This window comes from Cucurbita pepo, chromosome 8 (genome assembly GCF_057944985.1).
Source record: "Cucurbita pepo subsp. pepo isolate OVF chromosome 8, ASM5794498v1, whole genome shotgun sequence".
Taxonomy (NCBI): domain Eukaryota; kingdom Viridiplantae; phylum Streptophyta; class Magnoliopsida; order Cucurbitales; family Cucurbitaceae; genus Cucurbita; species Cucurbita pepo.
Window position 1 is genome coordinate 4115739 of NC_141805.1, and position 21175 is coordinate 4136913.

At 35.0% G+C, this 21175-nt stretch overlaps 3 protein-coding genes and 1 non-coding gene across 4 annotated transcripts; 1 reads left to right on the plus strand and 3 right to left on the minus strand.

Moving 5' to 3' along the window:
- Positions 1-641: 641 nt before the first annotated feature.
- On the minus strand, positions 642-2324 carry LOC111801224 (protein transport protein Sec61 subunit beta). Its single transcript, XM_087126476.1, has 2 exons — positions 2219-2324; positions 642-1001 (listed from the first exon to the last, which is right to left on the minus strand). Exon 2 carries the CDS (start codon positions 998-1000, stop codon positions 752-754), a length of 249 nt encoding a protein of 82 aa, XP_086982602.1. The 5' UTR covers position 1001; positions 2219-2324; the 3' UTR covers positions 642-751.
- A 1397-nt stretch (positions 2325-3721) lies between these two features.
- Positions 3722-3794, minus strand: TRNAA-UGC (transfer RNA alanine (anticodon UGC)). Its single transcript has one exon. It is a non-coding gene; the product is annotated as a tRNA-Ala (tRNA).
- Positions 3795-3913: 119 nt separating this feature from the next.
- SMC3 (structural maintenance of chromosome 3) lies at positions 3914-16020 on the plus strand. The gene is made up of 28 exons (XM_087126509.1): positions 3914-4123; positions 4227-4316; positions 5576-5677; positions 5795-5971; positions 6045-6175; positions 6907-6985; positions 7060-7217; positions 8260-8335; positions 8448-8576; positions 8640-8784; positions 9389-9519; positions 9892-10044; positions 10124-10313; positions 10852-10985; positions 11394-11552; positions 12119-12427; positions 12517-12693; positions 12927-13010; positions 13087-13296; positions 13374-13463; positions 13550-13671; positions 13759-13911; positions 13988-14095; positions 14222-14282; positions 14625-14759; positions 14926-15013; positions 15484-15556; positions 15648-16020. Exons 1-28 carry the CDS (start codon positions 3974-3976, stop codon positions 15766-15768), a joined length of 3735 nt encoding a protein of 1244 aa, XP_086982635.1. The 5' UTR covers positions 3914-3973; the 3' UTR covers positions 15769-16020.
- Positions 16021-17057: 1037 nt separating this feature from the next.
- LOC111800747 (NADH dehydrogenase [ubiquinone] 1 beta subcomplex subunit 3-B) lies at positions 17058-21068 on the minus strand. The gene is made up of 2 exons (XM_023684580.2): positions 20739-21068; positions 17058-17259 (listed from the first exon to the last, which is right to left on the minus strand). Exon 1 carries the CDS (start codon positions 20970-20972, stop codon positions 20748-20750), a length of 225 nt encoding a protein of 74 aa, XP_023540348.2. The 5' UTR covers positions 20973-21068; the 3' UTR covers positions 17058-17259; positions 20739-20747.
- Between the last annotated feature and the right edge of the window lie 107 nt (positions 21069-21175).

Genomic DNA, 21175 nt, shown 5'->3' on the forward strand with positions numbered 1-21175 from the left:
CCTGGCACCAAGGTCATTTTCTTCTTTCTTGAGATGTGCTATAATGGATTCCTTAATCTTCGCCCTCATCTTTTTATTTATTTATGTTGGCCATTTTTATGGTCATACTAATGTGAAAGCCATTTTCAGGCCATACTAGTGTGAAAGCCGTTTTAAAGCTAATACTAATGTGGAAAATGTGGAAGCCATTTTGGACTTTTTTTTTTTTTTTGGCTGTGTGACATAAGTTAGTGTAAATTGGTCCTAAAAATATGAAAAATGTATTCGTGTTGTATTTTTCTTAATGGAATTATTTTTATTATCATTTCTAGATCAATATTTATAGGAAAAAAGGAGCAATGATATATTTTCTCAAGAAACAAGACCAAAAAATAGGAAAGGACAATATGTATATTTGAAAGTAGAGAAGCTTAAATTGAAAAGGCTGCCGAATGGAAACCACTCTAGACAAATCCGATTCCATTCAAGAATCAACTAGAAAAAGTGTCTTCCTGGAAGCCATGTTGCAAACTTGCAATAGGTTGCAATATGCAACGCTCCCAATTTCTAAAACGTCAAGTCAGCCTATTACCAAACGCTGCAGCTTACTTGCAATAAGTAAATCACAATCAGAACAGAAATCTTTCATGCTAAAAAACTAGTAACAAAAATGGAAATTTGTTTCACTGTAATGAAAGGAGAATTTAGATCAAAATTAAACTTTAGTCTCATTGCATTTAAATATTCAATACTTAATCAAGGGCAAAACCCACTAGGCTTCTCTTCGCACGAAGTACAGCTTTCCCATAACATGGAGAATGGCAACAAACGCAATGAAACCAATGCTCATGACGAGTACAACGTTGGGGGAGATCTTGAGGCCAGGAGCATCATCCGTGTAAAATTGCAGCATTGTTCCAGCTGCCCCTCCAGATGTACCTGAACTTGTCGTCCTTCTCCTGCGCATGCTGGCAGTAGCTGCCGCACTTCCTCTCTGGGGAGCTCCTCCACCTAGTGCCATTCTGTATTGGCAAGGAGTAAACAATGTTAGAACTCCCAAGACGACTCAAGGAGTAAACAATGTTAGAACTCCCAAGACGACTCAAGGAGTAAACAATGTTAGAACTCCCAAGACGACTACTGACTAAATGACAACGATTAATTAAACTGTTCGGATCCTCTATTTAACATTTCTCAATCAAATAAGAACAATGCAGGCTCGAAGGAATATTGACCTGTAAATTCTTTCCTCAAATCACAAGATATGGATGTCCATTATTTAACAAAGCCCTAACCGAAATCATACCAAATACATAATGGAGGGGAGATCACAGTCCCAACCTCTTAAAATCCTAGCATGAAAGTGGGTTTAAAACTTACCAAACAATATAATTTGAAACCTCAAATAGAGGCACTATGTAATGAAACAAACTAATAGACCATGATTTGAGATTTTTAATTTGCGACTAACTCATTCGCTTGCAACAATTGGAAAGAAAAATCAGAGATCATGACTAACAAATATACCAAATTATGCATGAAATCAGAAGTTTATTTGACCAATATTGGCTTGAGGATCTAAAAACCTACACAATTCTGGATCAGCAAGGCATAAAAACCTGGGACGTGCAAATTGAAGGAAAAACAAACCATTCAACAGAAGTTCAGACAATTTCCGTAAATTGCAACCTATAGCAATCCATAAGTTTCAGAAGCCAACAAACAACTTCAAGTCTTAATTTTTCATAACAGCCGCCATAAACTCTCACCAAACAGAACCAAACAGAGGAAGAAACAAATTGAAAGAGGGGGGTGGGGAGGGAGAAGAGGGAGATCTGTTGTTTTGCAACAGAAAACCCAGATGGAGGAGCGAAACGAACCTTACAAGATAAGAGCGATTTCAGTTCAATAAATCTTTGCAGAAAACTCATAGATCGGCTAAATTAATTTCCAACAAACTAGGCTAAATTAATTTGCGTCTTAGATATAAATATGAAGCAAGATCTGCAAACCATCCAAAATCTGTGAGACACAAAAGGCAGGCAGGAAATTGCAATTCGGACAGAAAAGAAGAAAAAACTATAAATCTGGGCGTGAAACGAAACGAAGTCAAACCCTAATCAAATTAATTCTATGAAAAAGAATCCGAAACAAGATCGAGATCTGGTTGATAAAAGTAGAAGGAGGAGATCTTAACATTACAGAGAAAGAAAAGAGATTGAATCAGAGGAGAACTTGCCTGAGTCAAATTCGAGTTGGGATCGGCAGAGCCTCCAAAGGATAGGTTTAATGTTTGAGACCACGAAGAGAACAAATGCTTTATTTTATAGATTTTGAGGCGCAGATTGTAATTGACGTATTTTCAACCAATCGTTGTCAACCACGTGTCATATTCTACCACGGGTTCGGTTCTCGGTTTTTTTCCTAAGCCGAAAACCTATGGGTTTATCACTACTCACTTTGATCTCATGCCTAAACCGAACCAAATCAGTTAGATTCGGTTCGGTCTTCCTCTTACTCAATTTTTTTTTTCGGCTACAAAGCAAAAAAAAACATAAAATAAAATAAAATAAATAAATAAATAAAAGATAAATTTTTAAATCAAAACATAATCTAAAATTAAATAAGTCCATTTCTGTCAGACTCTCCATTGACTTTGACTCTTCATCATTTCATCATTTTACTTTTCAAAATTGACAATTAATTCGTCTTGTTAGAGATTTGTTCCCGAATTTGAAATTCTTCAACTTCCACCCATCTTGAGTTCTAAACACTTTGTAGTCTTCTATGCCTCCAAAGGATCGGTTTAATGTTTGAGACGACGAAGAGAACAAATGCCAATGCAAACATCTTTCCACTTATTTTTATTTTATAGATTTTGAGGCGCAGATTGTAATTGACGTATTTTCAACCAATCGTTGTCAACCACGTGTCATATTCTACCACGGGTTCGGTTCTCGGTTTTTTTCCTAAGCCGAAAACCTATGGGTTTATCACTACTCACTTTGATCTCATGCCTAAACCGAACCAAACCAGTTAGATTCGGTTCGGTCTTCCTCTTACTCAATTTTTTTTTTCAGCTACAAAGCAAAAAAAAAACATAAAATAAAATAAAATAAATAAATAAATAAAAGATAAATTTTTAAATCAAAACATAATCTAAAATTAAATAAGTCCATTTCTGTCAGACTCTCCATTGACTTTGACTCTTCATCATTTCATCATTTTACTTCTCAAAATTGACAATTAATTTGTCTTGTTAGAGATTTGTTCCCCACCCATCTTGAGTTCTAAACACTTTGTAGTCTTTTATTTAAATGATTCTTGATTACCTAGGATTTATTCCTATGTACAGTTGGATTGAGATTTTGAACTTCCTCCATCGGTTGGTTATAGAAACTTGAATTGGGAGTATTGATTAAGCCTTCGCTACCTTGGTGAAACTTGTGGGTATTGATCGAGGAGGGGTAGGAATCAATTTGGTGGATTATAGCTCACGAATTTGGAACAAACCGGTGAGTACTATTACCTGTCACACCAAGAGCTTCAAACTCAAGTTTCCACCGGGGCTCTAAACACTCACTCGAATTATAGAATAAGCTTCCACTTTGATCTTTCCAAAATCAACATGAATCTAAAATAATGAAATCTATCTGTTTCTCACTCAATTGCCACATTAAAAACAAGCCATCAGGACTAATTCCAGCCCAGCACGCAAAAAAGTTCATCAAAAACTGAATTATGGAGATGCGGGGTATCGAACCCCGTACCTCTCGCATGCAAAGCGAGCGCTCTACCATGTGAGCTACATCCCCTATTTGTTAGCTGTTGTTTATTATATTATATCTAAGCAGATTTATCATCTGATTTCTGGGTCGGACCGCTTTCAATACAACGGCCCATACTTTCTTTTTAAAATGGGAGTGTTCATATGTTTCCCGCCTAGGAGCTGAGCCTTTTTCTCATTTCGAAAGGGGAGGGAAGCTCAGACACTATGGGTTGCGAAGTGGCGGATGAGATCATGGCGGGAAGTGCTGATTCTTCCGCTGGAAGATCCAGAGGTCCGAGGCTCTTCATTAAGGAAATGGTTTTGAGAAACTTCAAATCGTACGCCGGTGAGCAGCGCGTTGGACCCTTCCATAAGGTTCGTCAGCACTAGAGATAGGGTTTTTTTTGTTTTGGTGCTTAGAATTGTTGAAATGGATGACTGAATTCATCTTCTCTTCCTCTGATTTTTCTGGTTTCAGAGTTTTTCTGCGGTGGTTGGACCCAATGGCAGTGGAAAAAGTAATGTAATCGATGCCATGTTATTTGTCTTTGGCAAGCGAGCTAAACAGGTAGGTCAAACGATCTGAAGTTTGTTATGACTATGGAATATTTTTCCCTTTAAATTTCAGGTAAGATTTCAGGTAGTTGGAATGGGGAAGCACAATGAATTGAGCCAATTTTCGTTGTTATCTAAATAAATCATGTACTAAGAGGAAATGTATCTAGTGTAGCTCAGAAATATATCAGGTGTTGCTCATTAAATTCTTTGTTTGTAGCAATTGACTAACTTCCTACTGGCAACAAGTGCGATTAGCATCCAACTGGGGTCTGATTTGTCCTTTTTTTAATATTTTTTAATATCTCATTTCTAGAAGCTTGATACCGTGAGTTTTCAATTCGTTATTTTTTGTTTGAACAAGAAACCAATGATTCGATTTGTTAATTATGAATGGGAATCTAGGTGTTGGTAAAATAGTGAAGTGCACTCAAGCCTTCTGTACACTGTAGTTCTGTCTTGGAGGCCAGGAACTCAACAATGTTTATAGATAGAACCTTCTGAAGAGTGGCAAAAGTACAATATGGCTCAAGGTGTTAAAGCTTCAACATTTGTAGTAGATAATGTCATATTTTCTTTCGGCGTGGTGCATCCTCTTTTTGTATGTTAAAATTTCAATACCTAATATATAAAGTCACCTAAGTTTTTAAGTGCACTCATATATGTATCAGTCTATTTGCATTTAGTTATTTTGAGGCACAAGCATGTTGTTTGCATAGATTGGAAGGAAAACAGTCATATTTCGATGAAAAATGAATCGTCAGCTTTTAATGTCACAAATCCTGAACCAGCTTTTGTACTTATAATAACATGCTCCTTGGGCTTCTTTCAGTGCATGCACGTGAGCGAGTCTGTATCCAATTTGTTTGAAAAATGAGTGTTTGATTATGTGAAACCCTTGGTCTCCAATAGATGCATTTTTCATCTAGATTTCCGTTCAAAATGACATCGCTTTTGTCTAATTTCCATTGTTCCATTCGTCAAGCACTGTCACAATGAGGATAACTCATATCTTCAAGGATTCAGCCTTGAGGTCTAATGTTTCTTCTAAATATATTCCTTTATTTTGGGTAAATATTGAGAGTTGTTGCTAATAAACTTGATTCTTATTGCTTTAAATAGAGTATATATAGAGGAGGGACAGAATAGTCACATATGACTATCATTCTTACATGTATACAAACTCCACAACATAATAATGGTGCATTCATTGCAATGGAAATTGAGTTATTAAATTCCCCTAGTTTTTTCTAATGGCAAATTGATGTGCAGATGCGACTCAACAAAGTCTCAGAGCTAATTCATAATTCTACCGATCACCAAAATCTAGAGAGTGCAAGTGTTTCAGTTCACTTCGAGGAAATAGTTGATTCGGTAACTATTGATTGACAATTCCTTCTTAACTATTTTATGGCTTGCATGTTCTTAAAATGTGTTGTTTTTATAGAATTAATAACTCATTTTGATTTATGTTGTTGACTAACTTTGCAGGATAATGGGGAATATGAAGTTGTTCCTGGAAGTGACTTTGTTATAACCCGGGCTGCCTTTCGTGATAACTCTTCTAAATATTATATTAATAATCGTGCAAGTAACTTCACTGAAGTTACCAAAAAATTGAAGGGTAAAGGAGTTGATTTGGACAACAATCGCTTTTTAATCCTTCAGGTTTGTCCAATTTCATTGTTTTTATTCTTGTGGTATAATTCTATAAAATGTGATATATCTTTGGTTTTATCAGGGTGAAGTCGAGCAGATTTCACTGATGAAGCCAAAAGCTCAAGGACCTCATGATGAGGGATTCCTTGAATATTTGGAGGATATAATTGGAACCATCAAATATGTTGAAATGATTGATGAGTCAAACAAGCAGTGAGTGTCTTTTTCTTCAAGTTTATTTGGTGGATATAAGTATATCAAAAATCTTGCACTGTATGCCATTATTCTGTGAGTGTTGCTGTTCCTGCTCTTGGGGCATAAAAAATCTTGCACGAACAAAGAGCGTTTACATTTACAATTTGATTAGACTACATATATTTTTCTAATACCTAATGTACACTAAATTTTAATAATTTTCAGCTCATCTCACGTATAGAATACTACTTAGAGCACCTTTGGGGAAAAAAAAAAAAAAAAATTGGAAGTTGAAGAGATAAAATACCTTAGAAGGCTCAAATTGGTTGCTAGAAGTTGTGAATTTGTATGCTCGAAATGTTAGGGATATAAAAAGTAAGACATGGGAGAACAAAGGTCACTCGATATCTATTCCACTTGATGAGTATTTAGTTTATTTACTTCATCAAGCTTCTTTTAAAACTACATAGAGAATAAAAAAGTTCACTCACAATTTAATTTCAAAGAAAATTCTTTAATCCTTAGGGATAGAGTTAAAGAGAGGAAATAGTTCGTGTTTATATTAACTATTTCCGTAATGTTGGACAATTTTTTTAATCAAAGTCTGTTATTTTAAAAACTCAGGATCAAAGGATTGATGTTATCTATATATTTATCTCTTCCATTATAGAGATCCACATTAATATTTTATTTTTTTTAATTTTTTGGACTTTGACCATTGTATACATTGTTTGTAATTGGTCTTATAGGCTAGAGTTCCTCAATGAAAAACGTACTGGAGTGGTGCAAATGGTTAAGTTAGCTGAGAAGGAAAGAGATGGCTTGGAGGTAGAGTACCCTTACATACTGAAAACAATTTTCGAATATAAAAACAAAACAATTTTTACATGTACACATATCAGGATGTCAAGAACGAAGCAGAAGCCTACATGCTGAAAGAATTATCACATTTGAAGTGGCGAGAGAAAGCCTCTAAACTAGCTCACGAAGATACTACAAAGAGAGTGACTGAACTTCAAGATGAAGTGTCCACCTTAGAAGCAAATCAGAAAACTGAGCGGTTCTTTCTTTATCTCTATCTACTTTAGCTCCTCATTTCTGTTGGACTCTATTATATTTGCGAAAAAATCTAGATTTTACCCTTCTACTTAGTTGAAAAAGAAAAAATTAGTTTTAATTTCATCAAATTGAATCTTGAGCTTGAAAAAATTGTATAATTAATGATATCTATTAGTTGAGCTTTTATGCTTTCTTGCAAAGATTTATGGGTAGTTATTAGTTTCTTTTAGCTAGATGAGATTTCTTTTTATAGGTATGGATTATTTTGGTTGTGTTTTCCTTTGAAACATGAGACGAACTGCAGTAGCCTTTTGAAGCTTAAATGCGTTTGTTTTGTCTTGGTGAGGCAAATAGTACAAAAAGGTATATAAATTTGTTTATATAGATAATGAAAAATTAATGAAACAAGAGCATTGTAATAATCTTTTTTCATTTTTAAGAAACAGAGAGTGAATTGAGAACAGTTCTTAATTTTTGGTAAGACTTTAAAGAGAAGTAAAAGTGGAATTGCAAAAGGCTTTATTTTGTGAGATACACCGTAGAAAAATATGTAAATAATATTAATCTACGAAATTTGAACTTTCTTATTTGTTTGAAGAATTGAAGTGCCCTTGGAGAATTTCGTGGGAACTGCGCCTAGGTGCACTTTTCAAAATACCAACTGCTTTCGTTTTTTTTAGTGTGGGTCGGGCATTTTGATGTTGGTTTTAGCTACCCGTTTACTTGTTCACTTTGTAATTAGGTTCAAATGTTTGTATGGTTGGGCTTGGGCATTTCTTAGCTTGATTTAAGGTGAATTTCTTATTTGAATCTACGTGATTATTGGTTGGGTTCTGAGCAATTTTCTAATTTGATTTTTATGAGGTATTAATTTTACCACTTACTCCAGTTAGAGTTGGGTGGAATGATATTGAAAATTTTAGCATAAAATTGATTCATTAAGCTCAATATTTTGTAATAAATGATTTTTCTGGCCCAACAAATGAAACCATATTAGTTTAGATTGGAAATGTCTATAGTGTATGCTAATTGTCTTGTTGCAGGGAAAAGATTCGTGAAACTAGCAAGGAACTGAAGGAACTTGAAGCTGTGCATGAAAAAAATATGAAGAGAAAAGAGGTTTGTTTTAATTTCTTCCAATTTTTTCAGACTCAAGTTCTTTTTGTTTGACCTGATTTTAAGATGGGATTTTGTTATATGACCAATTTATACCTTGTAATTGTGCATCTAGGAATTGGATGATGACTTGCGAAGAACCAAGGAAATGTTTAAGGACTTTGAACGTCAGGATGTTAAATACCATGAGGATTTGAAGCACATAAAGCAGAAGATTAAGAAACTTAATGATAAGTTTGAAAAGGTGTGGAAAATGTCCAATTTGTATTGTGTATGTTCATATATCTGATCTTGCCTTTTATTACAGGATTCTACAAAAATTGACGACTTAAGAAAGGAGTGTGAAGAATCAACAAGCTTGATTCCGAAGCTTGAAGAAAGTATTCCACAATTGCAAAAACTTCTTTCAAAGGAGGAGAATATATTGGAGGAGATTCAAGAAAATTCAAAAGGTAGTTATATTTTTCAGTAAATATTTTAGATCCTATGAAATTTAAATTGATTCCGTAGCGTTACCAAGAGCTAGCGAATATTGTTGAATTGTTTTTGTATACTAAGATTCAATCCCTATTATAATTTTTTTTGTTAATCGTGAAGATTTGACTACAATGGAACCTCCTCCCATTAAAGGAGAAAAGGGTGTTGTGAAGAGCATTGTCATCATTGATTCGTTAACATTGAAGTTTTATCATTTTATTTCTTTTCATAAATGTAACTTAACTAACTTCAATTCTATCCATTCTTTGTAAACATAGAGTTTTGTTCCAGGAAATGAGCAAGGCATTTTGCATGGCATGTTAATTCATGAAACTGATAGATAGTGTTTGAGGGGTATCTTGTGTTTGTTTTGTTAACCATGCAAACCTTATTTCTTTTCAACAGATTGAAAGTCTATAAAATTCTTTTTTCTATTTTTTATTTTATCTTCCAATCTTAACCTTAAAGTCTAATTTTTCTGTTCTAGACAAAATTTGCAGAGGTTGAGTATTTGTCCGTGCTAATGTTGCAATTAACATTTTTTAATTTTGTTCCATTCTTTATTTCATTTGCTTCTAGTTCAAATTGAGATGTACCGCTCAGAGTTAGCAAAAGTTCGTGTTGAATTAGAACCTTGGGAAAAGCAACTGATTGAGCACAAGGGAAAACTTGAAGTCGCACGTACTGAGAGTAGACTATTGACTGAGAAGGTAAACTTATCGCTCATGCATTTCTTGGACTACACAGTAATGATTTAATGTCCATTACTCCTATCCTTAATAGCTTTTTTCTACTTCACAGTGAGGCCTCACATTTGCAGAAATCTTCTCAAACTAAAGTTGACTATGTCCGTTTTCACGTATATAATTATTAAGGCTGCAACTTTCTAGTCATTTTTCTTATATCATTGATGATATCTCTTTTACTTGCAGAACAAGAAAAATACAAAAAATAGTTATAAATAAAAAAGTCATTATTTGATAGATTAATTCTTTTTAAAAGAATATGACTGTGGGCATATCTTTTAGGAAATGTGGAGTTAGAATTCTATCTTATTGTCTGAATTGTGGCGATTGTTTCAGCATGAAGGTGATCGTGTAGCTTTTGATGATGCTCGCAAGCAGATGGATAACATACTGAAAAGCAAAGAAGAAAAGTCTTCTAGCATTGAACAAATTAAAAATGAGCTTAAAGAGAGAAAGTTGGAATCCTTGAAAGCTCAAGAAGAAGAACAAGTACTTGTTTAAGAGCAATTTTCTATTGTTTTCTTTTATGCTATGGTAAATGATGAAAGATGCTTCATTATCTTTTCAGGAGTGCATCAAGGAACAAGAAATACTTATTCCTTTAGAACAGGCTGCTAGGCAGAAGGTTGCAGAACTTAAGTTTGTTATGGATTCAGAGAAAAGCCAGGGATCGGTCCTTAAAGCAATTTTGAAGGCGAAGGAATCTAATCAGATTGAGGGTATATATGGGCGAATGGGGGATTTAGGTGCTATTGACGGTGAGTTTTCTATATTTGTGATATTATTCTTTTGATGCAACTTTTTTCATATCTTAAACCTTCCTTGGCTATATATATCATAATATAATTCTAGGCATATAATGGTATTGTCAAGCCTCTTGTACGTGCTTTTGAAAATTTGTGTAACATAGATCACTATGCTTTCTAGTAGTATTGGCATATGAAGTCATCGGAATATGATTACTTTATGATAAAATTAGGTTTTATTTATCAATAACGGTACATTGTTCTAGGGAAGAACTATAGAGCTTCCCTTCTCTCCCACTAAAACCTACCACAAAATAGCCTACTAAAAAAGATACCCTTCCATCTCTTTCCCCCATTCCATATGCACAACACAACACCCATTCACCTAAAACAACCAACAGGCCCGTACTAACTAATTTGTAACAACTTCCTTTTCCCTACTGTCTTTCTCACACGCCTCCTTCTACAATCATCTAGCACTTTACTTCTGATGTCTTATCTTTTCATTCAAAATATTTGTAGTTTTGGTGTAATTATGTTGTATTTGCAGCCAAGTATGATGTTGCGATATCAACCGCTTGCCATGGACTTGATTATATTGTTGTGGAAACATCTGGTGCTGCACAAGCATGCGTTGAATTGTTGCGAAGGGAAAATCTTGGTGTTGCAACTTTCATGATATTGGTAATACATTGCTTCTCACAGTGATATGTAGAACTTTATTCTTCTAAGAAATAATTGGTCTCGTTCTTTTTAGCACCTTGAGGAATGAACTTAGTTAAGAATTATGCGCTTGGTAATTTGATGAATACAAGAAAACTCTACTTTCAGATTTAGGCACAACATAGACACGATATATGGCATACAACATGACGCATCTATGATGACATGTTAATATCTAAAATTCTAGATCATGACCTGACATAAGCATATTTGTTAAACTTAAACGTATATATATTTTAAAGTATATTGTTTGATGATTTTCATGCTAAAAGTTTGTTAAGTCTTTGATACTACTGTACTCATCCTAACAAGTTAAAGCATACAATTTGAAATTGGGAATAATGGCTCTTCTTTTATTTCATTGTGCAGGAAAAGCAGGTCGATCATTTGTCAAAGATGAAGGCCAAGGTTAGCACTCCCGAAGGGGTTCCTCGCCTTTTTGATTTAATTAAGATACAAGATGATAGGATGAAGCTTGCCTTCTTTGCTGCCTTGGGGAATACAGTTGTTGCTAAGGATCTTGAGCAGGTTTGTTCTCAGTACTTTATTCTACATTATGGAATTTTTAACATTTTTAAGCTTAAACTGCCAGAGATAATGCACATGTTCAGAAAAAAAACTTATTTGAGTTGATAGGTGTACAATGGATACTGTAAATTGAGTTTGAGTAAGTATCTGCCTCTTCTATCTGGTAACTTCGTAACTTGTTTGGACTTTGAATGACCAATTAATCATTCAAAATTTCTACAATGTCTCTGCTTCAACTTTGCATATTATGATACCAGCAAGAAGTATTTTCTAGAACTGAGCGATAAAGGAACAACATTTGTTACATGAAAATAGCAAGTGCTTCATTTTTGTTTATTTAGTTATTCTTGAGACATGGTTCTGCAAACAATGATCTTTGTGACACGAGTGTATCCTTGCCATCATATTCTTATTATTATTTTGATTAAAAAAATGAAGGATATAACCGTTCTAGGGAACAAAGAATTAAAATTGGGATAGAATTCTTTGCTAACAATAATTGCTCATTGAAGTTTATTTGAGTTCTAAACTTTTAGTGAGGTTTTATGTTGCTTCATTCTACCTAGGCAACACGAATCGCATATGGTGGTAGTAGAGATTTTCGACGTGTTGTTACTCTTGATGGTGCCTTGTTGGAGAAATCTGGAACCATGAGTGGTGGGGGAGGTATGCCTAGGGGTGGTAAGATGGGTACATCAATTCGATCTGCCAGTGTTTCAGGAGCAACATTTGGAAAAGCTGAGAAAGACCTTTCAGAAATGGTTGATGCACTGAGCAAAATTCGCCAAAGAATTGCTGATGCCGTGCAACGTCACCAAGTGTCAGATAAAGCAGTGGGACAGTTAGAGATGTCATTAGCAAAAAGCCAACAGGAGGTAGTTTTACTGATAGACTCCTCACTTTGTTGTCTTGATAAATATAGAAGTTATTTTAACATGTTTTATTTCTGCTTTTTTTAATGCAGATTGACAGTTTGACTTCACAACATAGCTATCTTAAAAAACAATTAGGTTCCCTTGAGGCTGCATCGAAGCCAAAAGATGATGAGCTCAAGCGATTACGGGAGCTAAGGGATATTATCTTGGAAGAGGAGAAAGAAATTGATAGACTTATGCAAGGCTCCAAAACGCTTAAAGAGAAGGTATTCTAGGAGCATCCCTATATTTTCTTCTACAGATTGTTTTTATCTTACTATGATGCCCATTGGGTCAAGTCTAATGTCAATAGATTTATCTAGCATATCTGTCACTCTCATGGTTGATATGTATATTTTAGTGCTGTGAAGCTTGTAACATGAACTATTTGTTTCAGTTTGTTCAAAATGGCTTCATGGTAATGGTTTTCAGTTTGCTCATGCTTTGTCTCGATTCTTAGGCTTTAGAACTTCAGAGTCAGATAGAAAATGTTGGTGGTGAAAGATTGAAAGCTCAAAAGTCCAAAGTGAATAAGATTCAATCTGTAAGTACATTTATTACTATGGAATATCCAAATAACCAAACTACCTGTCAGAGATTCATGTTTTGTCCCTTTGTAGGATATTGACAAGACCGGAACAGATATCAATCGCTATAAAGTTCAGATAGAAACAGGCCAAAAAACAATTAAGAAATTGACAAAGGCTATTGAAGAATCAAAAAAGGAGAAGGAACGACTTGACGAGGAGAAAATTAATTTGCAGGGTAAATTCAAAGAAATAGAAGTGAAAGCATTTGCAGTTCATGAGAAGTTCAAAGAGATAGAAAAAGTTAGTTGTTTACACATCCCATTCTATGCAATTCTGTAAGCTTATTTCCTAAATAATTTTGTACCCTTTATGTGCAGCTTATTCATCTGCAAGAAGAAGTCTGCGACACATCCAAATCTAATTATAATAAAGTGAAGAAGACTATGGATGAACTTAGGGCATCAGAGGTTCGCCCTTACAAGCCTCCGACTATTTTCTTTATTTGCATCATCGTAGAATGAGAATCAAAATTGAAAGGTTGTTTGTTACATAGGTTGACGCTGACTACAAACTACAAGATTTGAAGAAGTTATACAAAGAATTAGAGCTGAAAGAGAAGGGTTACAGGACAAAGCTTGATGATTTGCATGCTGCTTTAGCAAAGCATATGGAACAGTAAGTAAATTTTGAAAGATAAAGAACATTTTACAGTACGTTTTTTTTTTTTGGGATGAAGAATTAGTATTGCATATCTTGTGGCAGAATTCATAAAGATCTTGTTGACCCCGAGAAACTTCAAGCAACTCTTGAAGAAGACAATGTTGAGTGTTGCGACCTGAAAAGGGCTCTTGAAATGGTAACGCTGCTGGATACACAACTAAAAGAAATGAATCCGAACCTTGATTCAATCACCGAGTAAGACTACTCATTTTGAGTTTTTTTTTTTTTTTTTTTTTCTTTTCTTTCTTTCTGAAATGCCATTTCTCGACAGATATCGAAGAAAAGTGGAAGTGTATACTGAAAGAGTCGAGGATCTTAATACAGTCACTCAGCAGCGCGATGACATGAAAAAGAAATATGATGAATTAAGGAAAAAAAGGCAAATGAAATTTTCTTGATTTTTTTTTTTTTTTTTTTTTTTGTTGCTCTTTTAGAGCGCTGTAATTCTTTGCACTATTCCTTTCTAGGTTCCTGCTTCTTAGTTATTTTCTCGTAATACTTTTAGGTTGGACGAGTTCATGTCAGGATTTAATGCTATATCTTTGAAGTTAAAAGAAATGTATCAGGTTTGCATCTCAGCTCATTCTATCTTGTTTCATTCTCTTTTACATTCATTTTTCACTCTTTTATAATGTTGTATGAAACTGAATGATCGATCAATTTTTTGATTTTCTTAAATTGGGCATCACAATCCCACTAGTTAAGGTTGATGGTTATCGGCTTTCTTGCTTAGACTGTTGCTCAAGTCTACACTTATTTTATGTTCTTCGTTTATATATTCAATCATATGGATTTGCATTTATCTTCTAATGGCCACTCTTATCCATATCCCTCTCCCATTGTCCTTTGTTGCTAGTTGTATTTCTGAGTAGTACGCTTTGATATACTTCCTTGATGCTCTTTGACAGATGATCACACTTGGAGGCGATGCAGAACTCGAGCTGGTGGATTCTTTGGATCCTTTCTCTGAAGGTGTTGTTTTTAGTGTCAGACCACCGAAAAAGAGCTGGAAGAATATTGCTAATTTGTCTGGTGGTGAAAAGGTTGGCTGCTCTCTAAATATCTTGAAATCCTATCTTTCTTCTGCAAACGCTTGAAATGCATTTTTGTACCTTTAAACAACCATAGTAGCAGCCTGCTTATTTCATCGATCCTTATATTCATCATGTGGCATATGTCGAATTTTAATGGACTCGTTGTTTCTTTCAGACTCTGAGCTCTTTAGCTCTCGTTTTTGCACTTCACCACTACAAGCCAACGCCGCTTTATGTCATGGATGAAATTGATGCTGCTTTAGGTAACTTTACTGTGCACTTAATTCTTTTTTCATCTCCCTGACTGCTTATAATTCTATAAAAATATTAAAAGATCTTTTGGTTTAAGATCCATTGTGGTCCCATAATTCTCGATAACTTTTCATTTTAAAGAACTTTGTAGGCCGCCCGCCCGCCCCCTTTTATCTTATGTTTTTATTTTGACACCTTTAAGTGACAAATGTTTGAACTCACAAGCCGTTAATCAAGTGTTAGGATTCAAAATAGTTTGGTATTTTTGTGGAACAGTTAGTGAAATATTAACTTCAATGACCAAAATGAACTTTTATGTAAAATTTAGGAGCTAAAATAGGATATTTAAAAGTTGAGAGATTAAGATGGTACACACAAAAATTTAGGAACTCAAACAAAATTAGTATCATAGCCAGAAACTAGAATGAGATTTAGACCATATTTTTTCCACTTCATTAACTTATGGTTCTTGTGGCTGTAGATTTCAAGAACGTATCAATTGTTGGCCATTATGTGAAGGACAGAACCAAAGATGCTCAATTCATCATTATAAGGTTTGATGAACTCACAAACTGGATCCTTACCGACTTACAATTTAACCAGGCAATACCATTTATGATTGATTGTCTTTTATAATGTCTACAGCTTGAGAAACAATATGTTCGAGTTAGCAGATAGATTAGTGGGGATCTATAAAACTAATAATTGCACAAAGAGCATTACCATCGACCCAGGAAGCTTTTCAGTTTGTGACAAAGTTGCTTGACATTTTCCTTTTGGTTTTGATAATATGTATTATACATGTAGAGAAAAGACAATTCGTCTTTTTATGCAATTTCGTTGTATACCTCTGTACATCATGTATTTATGGTGGAAGTTTAATGTATGTCTTAGATGTTAAAATAGTAATGAAAATTGATTTTGTTAGTGGTCTTAGTTAGACATGAAAATAGTGAGTAAAAAACCTTGTATCCCAACATTCAGTTGTATGTTCATCGATATGAAATTTGTATTCTACTACCACTTATTTTGTATTCCGTTTTAGGCCCCCTTGTCACATTTGAAATTGAAATGAGTTAGATCAAAATGAATGATTGAAATGAGAATGCTATTCGTTCATGTTTGCTAAAGTCCATTATTGAGAAATTATGTGTTTATCGTTACAAATCATCAAATAGAAGGAATTTTAAGAATTTGATAAGTTTTATGTGTTGAAGCTGTAAAATTGCACCCAAGATTGCAACCCAAAGTAACTAGATGACTGAAACTATGAAACTATGAAACTATAAAATTGTGCATTGCCGCCGAGAGATAACCAAAGACACTGGTTACATAGCCTTATTTTCAAGTTCATGGACACTGGTTCCATAACCATTGTCCTCGAACTTGAAAATGATTAAGTTACATAGCCTTATTTTCAAGGCAACTAATTAATGGAGTCGAAAAGTAAAAGTAAAAGTAGAATTTTGAACTTATAAGATACAATTTTAGGAATTATTATATTATGGGATTAAAGATACGTTTAGGAAGAAGAAGAAAAGGACGTGTGACGAAACAATTAGCTTGCAATAGCCATTAATATGCTAAAATCAACTTTCTAAAATATCCGTCACCCACTTTTAGTACGACCACTCATTTTTATACATTTTTCATGTTCTTCGTAATGACATGTATAAACTAAAGCAAAATGTTAAAAGGATCTTCGCGTTTAATGTATTTGAAATCGAAAGGATCTAAAGTTTAAACCTCAACGAATAGAGTACAAATAATCTTTTATCCAAATACTCAACATTTTTCTTGCTACATTGAACCTAACAGGGGTAAAACTTGAAGTCGTTAGTGCTAATTAATAAGAAAAGTAGGTTATGAATGATCAATAGCATTCTATTCCCAAAGCTAACGAAATATTTCAGCATTTAAAAAATGATGTTCCAACTAATAAGCACTTACCAATAAGTTTCCTGGAGATCAAGCATTCAAGACTACTTACAGCAAGTCTTCATTCAAGGAGCAATGATAAACAAAATCATTACCAAAACATCTTATTACTATCTATGAGCAAAATTAATTGCTAGAACCACTAGATTATAAACTTAAACACTTCATAAGTCTTGATGCAAATTTCAATCCCAAACTCATCAAATACATTTACAAGCTTCAAGTGCTTTGTCCAGTAGGGAACTATTATTGCACATAAAAGGGTAAAAGGGAAAGAGTGTTGTAGTACTCCAAGCTTAGATTCAGTAGCAGGAAGCATCTGCAAAATTAGCAAGAAGTCACATAAGTTGCACAGATTACAACATTTACGAACACATTAAGAGTGAGGAGATAGTTCAGTGAGGATGTTTTGAACATAACACATCGGGAAAAAGTTTTACATTGTCATAGAACTCTATTCAATTAACAACACTTAATAAAAATAAGAGAAAAATATTATAAGTTAGAAATACCAGTTTTATTTAGTTATTTGGTAAGAAACCAAGCTTCCGTTGAGAGAAATGAAATAATATACAAGGACATACTACTGAAAACAAAAACAATAACAAAGAGTTCAAAACCTAATTCAATCCAACATAATACAACATAGCTCCTATTTACAAAGGCCATGTAACCACGGGTCTCCCAAACCTCCACAGACGAACTCTCTAACTCTATAAACTTCATCCTATTCCTCTCAAGCTAAATGTCCCACAAAATAACAAAGAAGCTAGCATGCCATGAAACATTTCCTGCTCTCAACCATAGAGTAACCATCCTTACTCCATGACAAACATCCAAATCAACCCATCCCTCTGAATCCAAAGCAATTGTGCAAACTGGCTACCTCATAACATATGATCAAGGTCCTCCTCTTGCTACCTATAAAGAATGCACCAAAGCAAGTACAACACAGAGTGTTTTTGAACACAATCCATGGTATTGACTTCCTATGTAAAACTTGTCACACGAAAATTTTGACCTTTGAAAAGTTATTCTAGAGAGTGGAGAAAGAAAAGACACCTTAGGGTAAAAAAGTGGCAGGCAAGATGTGAGAAAGATAATTGTGAGAGAAACCCATAGAAGATCAAGGGTTCAAATCTTGAATTCCCTTTTCCCTGGGTTCAACCTCATCAACAAGGCCATGCCCAAAGGTTGGCCCAAGTTAAGCCCATTGATCCATGATTGGTTCAAAAGCAAAGTTTGACCAGCCCGATCGATCTGACTCATGGGCTGACCCATTTATGCCACATTTGGATCGGCTCGTAAGGCCTCCCCAATGGACTTATCATTGGGCCAACCCAAATATGTACGTGCACCCAAAAGAAATTCTAGATAAGAGGAAGGGAATTGAACCACCTCACACCCAACCAAAGAAGCCAAAGAACTCAACCTAGAGGGGTAGAAGTTCAAACCTACAATGGAGCTTTTGCCCTATTAATCTCAAGGAAAAAACAAACTTCTAAGAATATTAGCAAATGATCCTCCCAATCCCAAATTGAAAAAGGTGTCATCAACAAGCTGAAAATGCACTAGATGCATCAACTCCTTAACTCCTTTCCCACCTTAAACTCCTCTCCCACCCCTTTTATCCACTCAACACCAAGGGAACAATAGTGCGTCTCCCAAGAAGAAGATGCTTACCCATGTAGACAATCGGTTATGAATTTTTTCTATAACAAGACTCTATAAACCCTCACTCTTCAGAATACCACCCAAAAGAAATTCTAGATAAGAAGGGAACTGAATCACCTCACACCCAACCAAAGAAGCCAAAGAACTCAACTTAGAGGGGTAGAAGTTTAAACCTACAATGGAGTTTTCGTCCCTATTAATGTTAAGGAAAAAAACAAACTTCAAAGAAAGACAAAAAACCATTAAGATTAACAAATGATCCTCCCAATCCCGAATAGACAAAACGGGTGTCATCAACAAGCTGAAAATGCAATAGATGAATCAACTCCTTAACTCCTTTCCCACCTTAAACCCCTCTTCCACCCCTTTTATGCACTCCAAACGAAATTAACATACTTAGAACATTCACCCCTAAGATAAAGAGAAAGGGTGATAGAGGATCCCTCGTCTAAGACCTATAAAAGCAAATATCTTGCCCCTAGGTTTCCCATTGACAAATATGGGAAAAAATTACTGAACTTATACAACTCCACACTCAGGTCTCCACTTAAACTCAAATCCCTTCCTCCCCATGACTTCATGTATGAAATCCACATGGTCATCAGTTTTCCTAGTCTTCAATGACTTGGTTAGCAATCAACACTTGGTATTAGATTTGTGTCTTGGCAGTTGAAATAGTGCTAGGATGGACTTTCCTCAATCTATCAACCAAGTCATAACTATAATCTTATGTAATCTAGTAACAAGATTGAGTCTAAAGTATTTCACCTTGTATATCTTATCTTTTTTAAAGAGATAAGACAGACATTGGTCTCATTCATACTTGCATCTCTAATTAACAGAGAACAGGCCCCTTGGGAGTAGGAAATAGTGCAAGGAAGGACTTTCGTCAATCTATCAACCAAGGTTATAACTATAATCTTACATAATCTTGTAACAAGATTGAGCCTAAAGTATTTCACCTTGTATATTGTATCTTTTTTAAGAGATAGGACACTACATCGGTAATTCCCCTTGCATTAAATTCAGAAAAAGACTTGGGGATAAGACATACATATGCCAGTGATGCCCTTGTGCATCCAGATGCATTGTCAAGCCATGAAACTTTGTTATTCAATGGAGAGCGGTTTATTTCTAATGAAGAATGCTGCAGAGAAAATATAAATGCATACAGCTTGAGATATTATCTACATTCTATTAGAAGCATTCTTTAGAAGAAATAAAGTATTAAAAGACCATTCTCCTCATCATTAGGGGGAATTGACATAGCGAGGATTTGTCGCATAGCTAAGCGACAGGAAATTCAAATTGGTACTCTAGATAGCTATTCCTAAGTTCCATAATTTTAAAGTGGTTTGACAAATGAACAGAACAGAGACTATACCCGTGTAGGTGCAGAAACAACACCAAGACACAATTCCTTCATACAAAGCTCCAAAACAGTTAAAACGCAATGTTCATGGCATCACAGTTCATAGCGCATCCAATCAAACTATGATACGCCAGTCACAACGACACAAGAACCAAGCTCTATTCCTGGGTAAGAATGAATATGCAAGCAATACATGAATAATGAAATCGAAAACTCGAAGTAAATATCCCATGACTTAATTAATATATCCAATACAGACTACTAAAAATAAAAACGACTTCCATTCCAGCAACCACTAACATAATTACCAAAGTTAATCAGGCTAAACTTCCAAGAAATTCAAAATTGTCATAACCAGCAGCAGGAAAAATTGTGCGTTCCTCCCTTAATTTATTTAGAAGTATACATAAAAGACAGATCTATAGCATTGAACGATTATAGACAACAACACGCCACAGATTGCCGCAGAATACATTTAAAAAGAAATAGCACATCGAAAAATAGGAAGCACTGCGAAATTCTAGAACATAAAAAAGAAACCCCATCGAAATTACGGGCAACCTTGACCCAGAAAGATGAAAAAAAAAGAAACACATTCGTTCTCTTCAGATGAGAGCGGGATAAAAATTCATTTAAAACAGAAAACTAGGGGAAAATGAATACACAAGATTCAAACACGACAGAATTCACCCCGACGGCGGAGGGAAGAAAGTATTAAAATGAAAACCGGAGTGAAGAGTTAGGGAAATCACCGGTAAGAGTTAATGGGTGGCGGAGGAAGCATCAGCATGGTGATGGTGAGAGGAAGAAGGAGAATGGATCCTGTTATATACTTGCTCGCCGACAAGGTAGATGCCGAAAGCAACGAGAGCGATGCCGAGGCCAGGAGTGGCATGTCGGAACTGATTGGAGAGCATCGGATGCTTCCTCCACTCGTCTGTCCTCCTGAAGAACTCTCCAGTCGATCCCAAAGGCTTATTCGCCATTGCAAAACAGCTCTGATTTCCCTTTCCTTGCGCTCCTTCACCTCGTCCTGGATGGGTGCAGATCGCCACTTCCTCCTGTCCTCGCTTTTCAGCCTTCCCAGCTACTACTTCAAATTACTATATTACCCTTTAATTTTGTTTCTGGATTTATAATTAATCTGTTATTTTATAATTTCTAATATTATGCTCTAGCAAACAAACAT

Excerpts from the sequence above, each read along its gene's own strand:
- LOC111801224 (XM_087126476.1), bottom strand. The coding sequence starts at position 1,000 with ATGGCACTAGGTGGAGGAGCTCCCCAGAGAGGAAGTGCGGCAGCTACT.
- LOC111800747 (XM_023684580.2), bottom strand. The coding sequence starts at position 20,972 with ATGGCGAATAAGCCTTTGGGATCGACTGGAGAGTTCTTCAGGAGGACA.
- SMC3 (XM_087126509.1), top strand. The coding sequence starts at position 3,974 with ATGGGTTGCGAAGTGGCGGATGAGATCATGGCGGGAAGTGCTGATTCT. Across the intron at positions 11,553-12,118 it reads TTGCTAAGGATCTTGAGCAG|GCAACACGAATCGCATATGG; the intron begins GTTTGTTCTCAG and ends CATTCTACCTAG. Across the intron at positions 13,011-13,086 it reads AAGTGAATAAGATTCAATCT|GATATTGACAAGACCGGAAC; the intron begins GTAAGTACATTT and ends GTCCCTTTGTAG.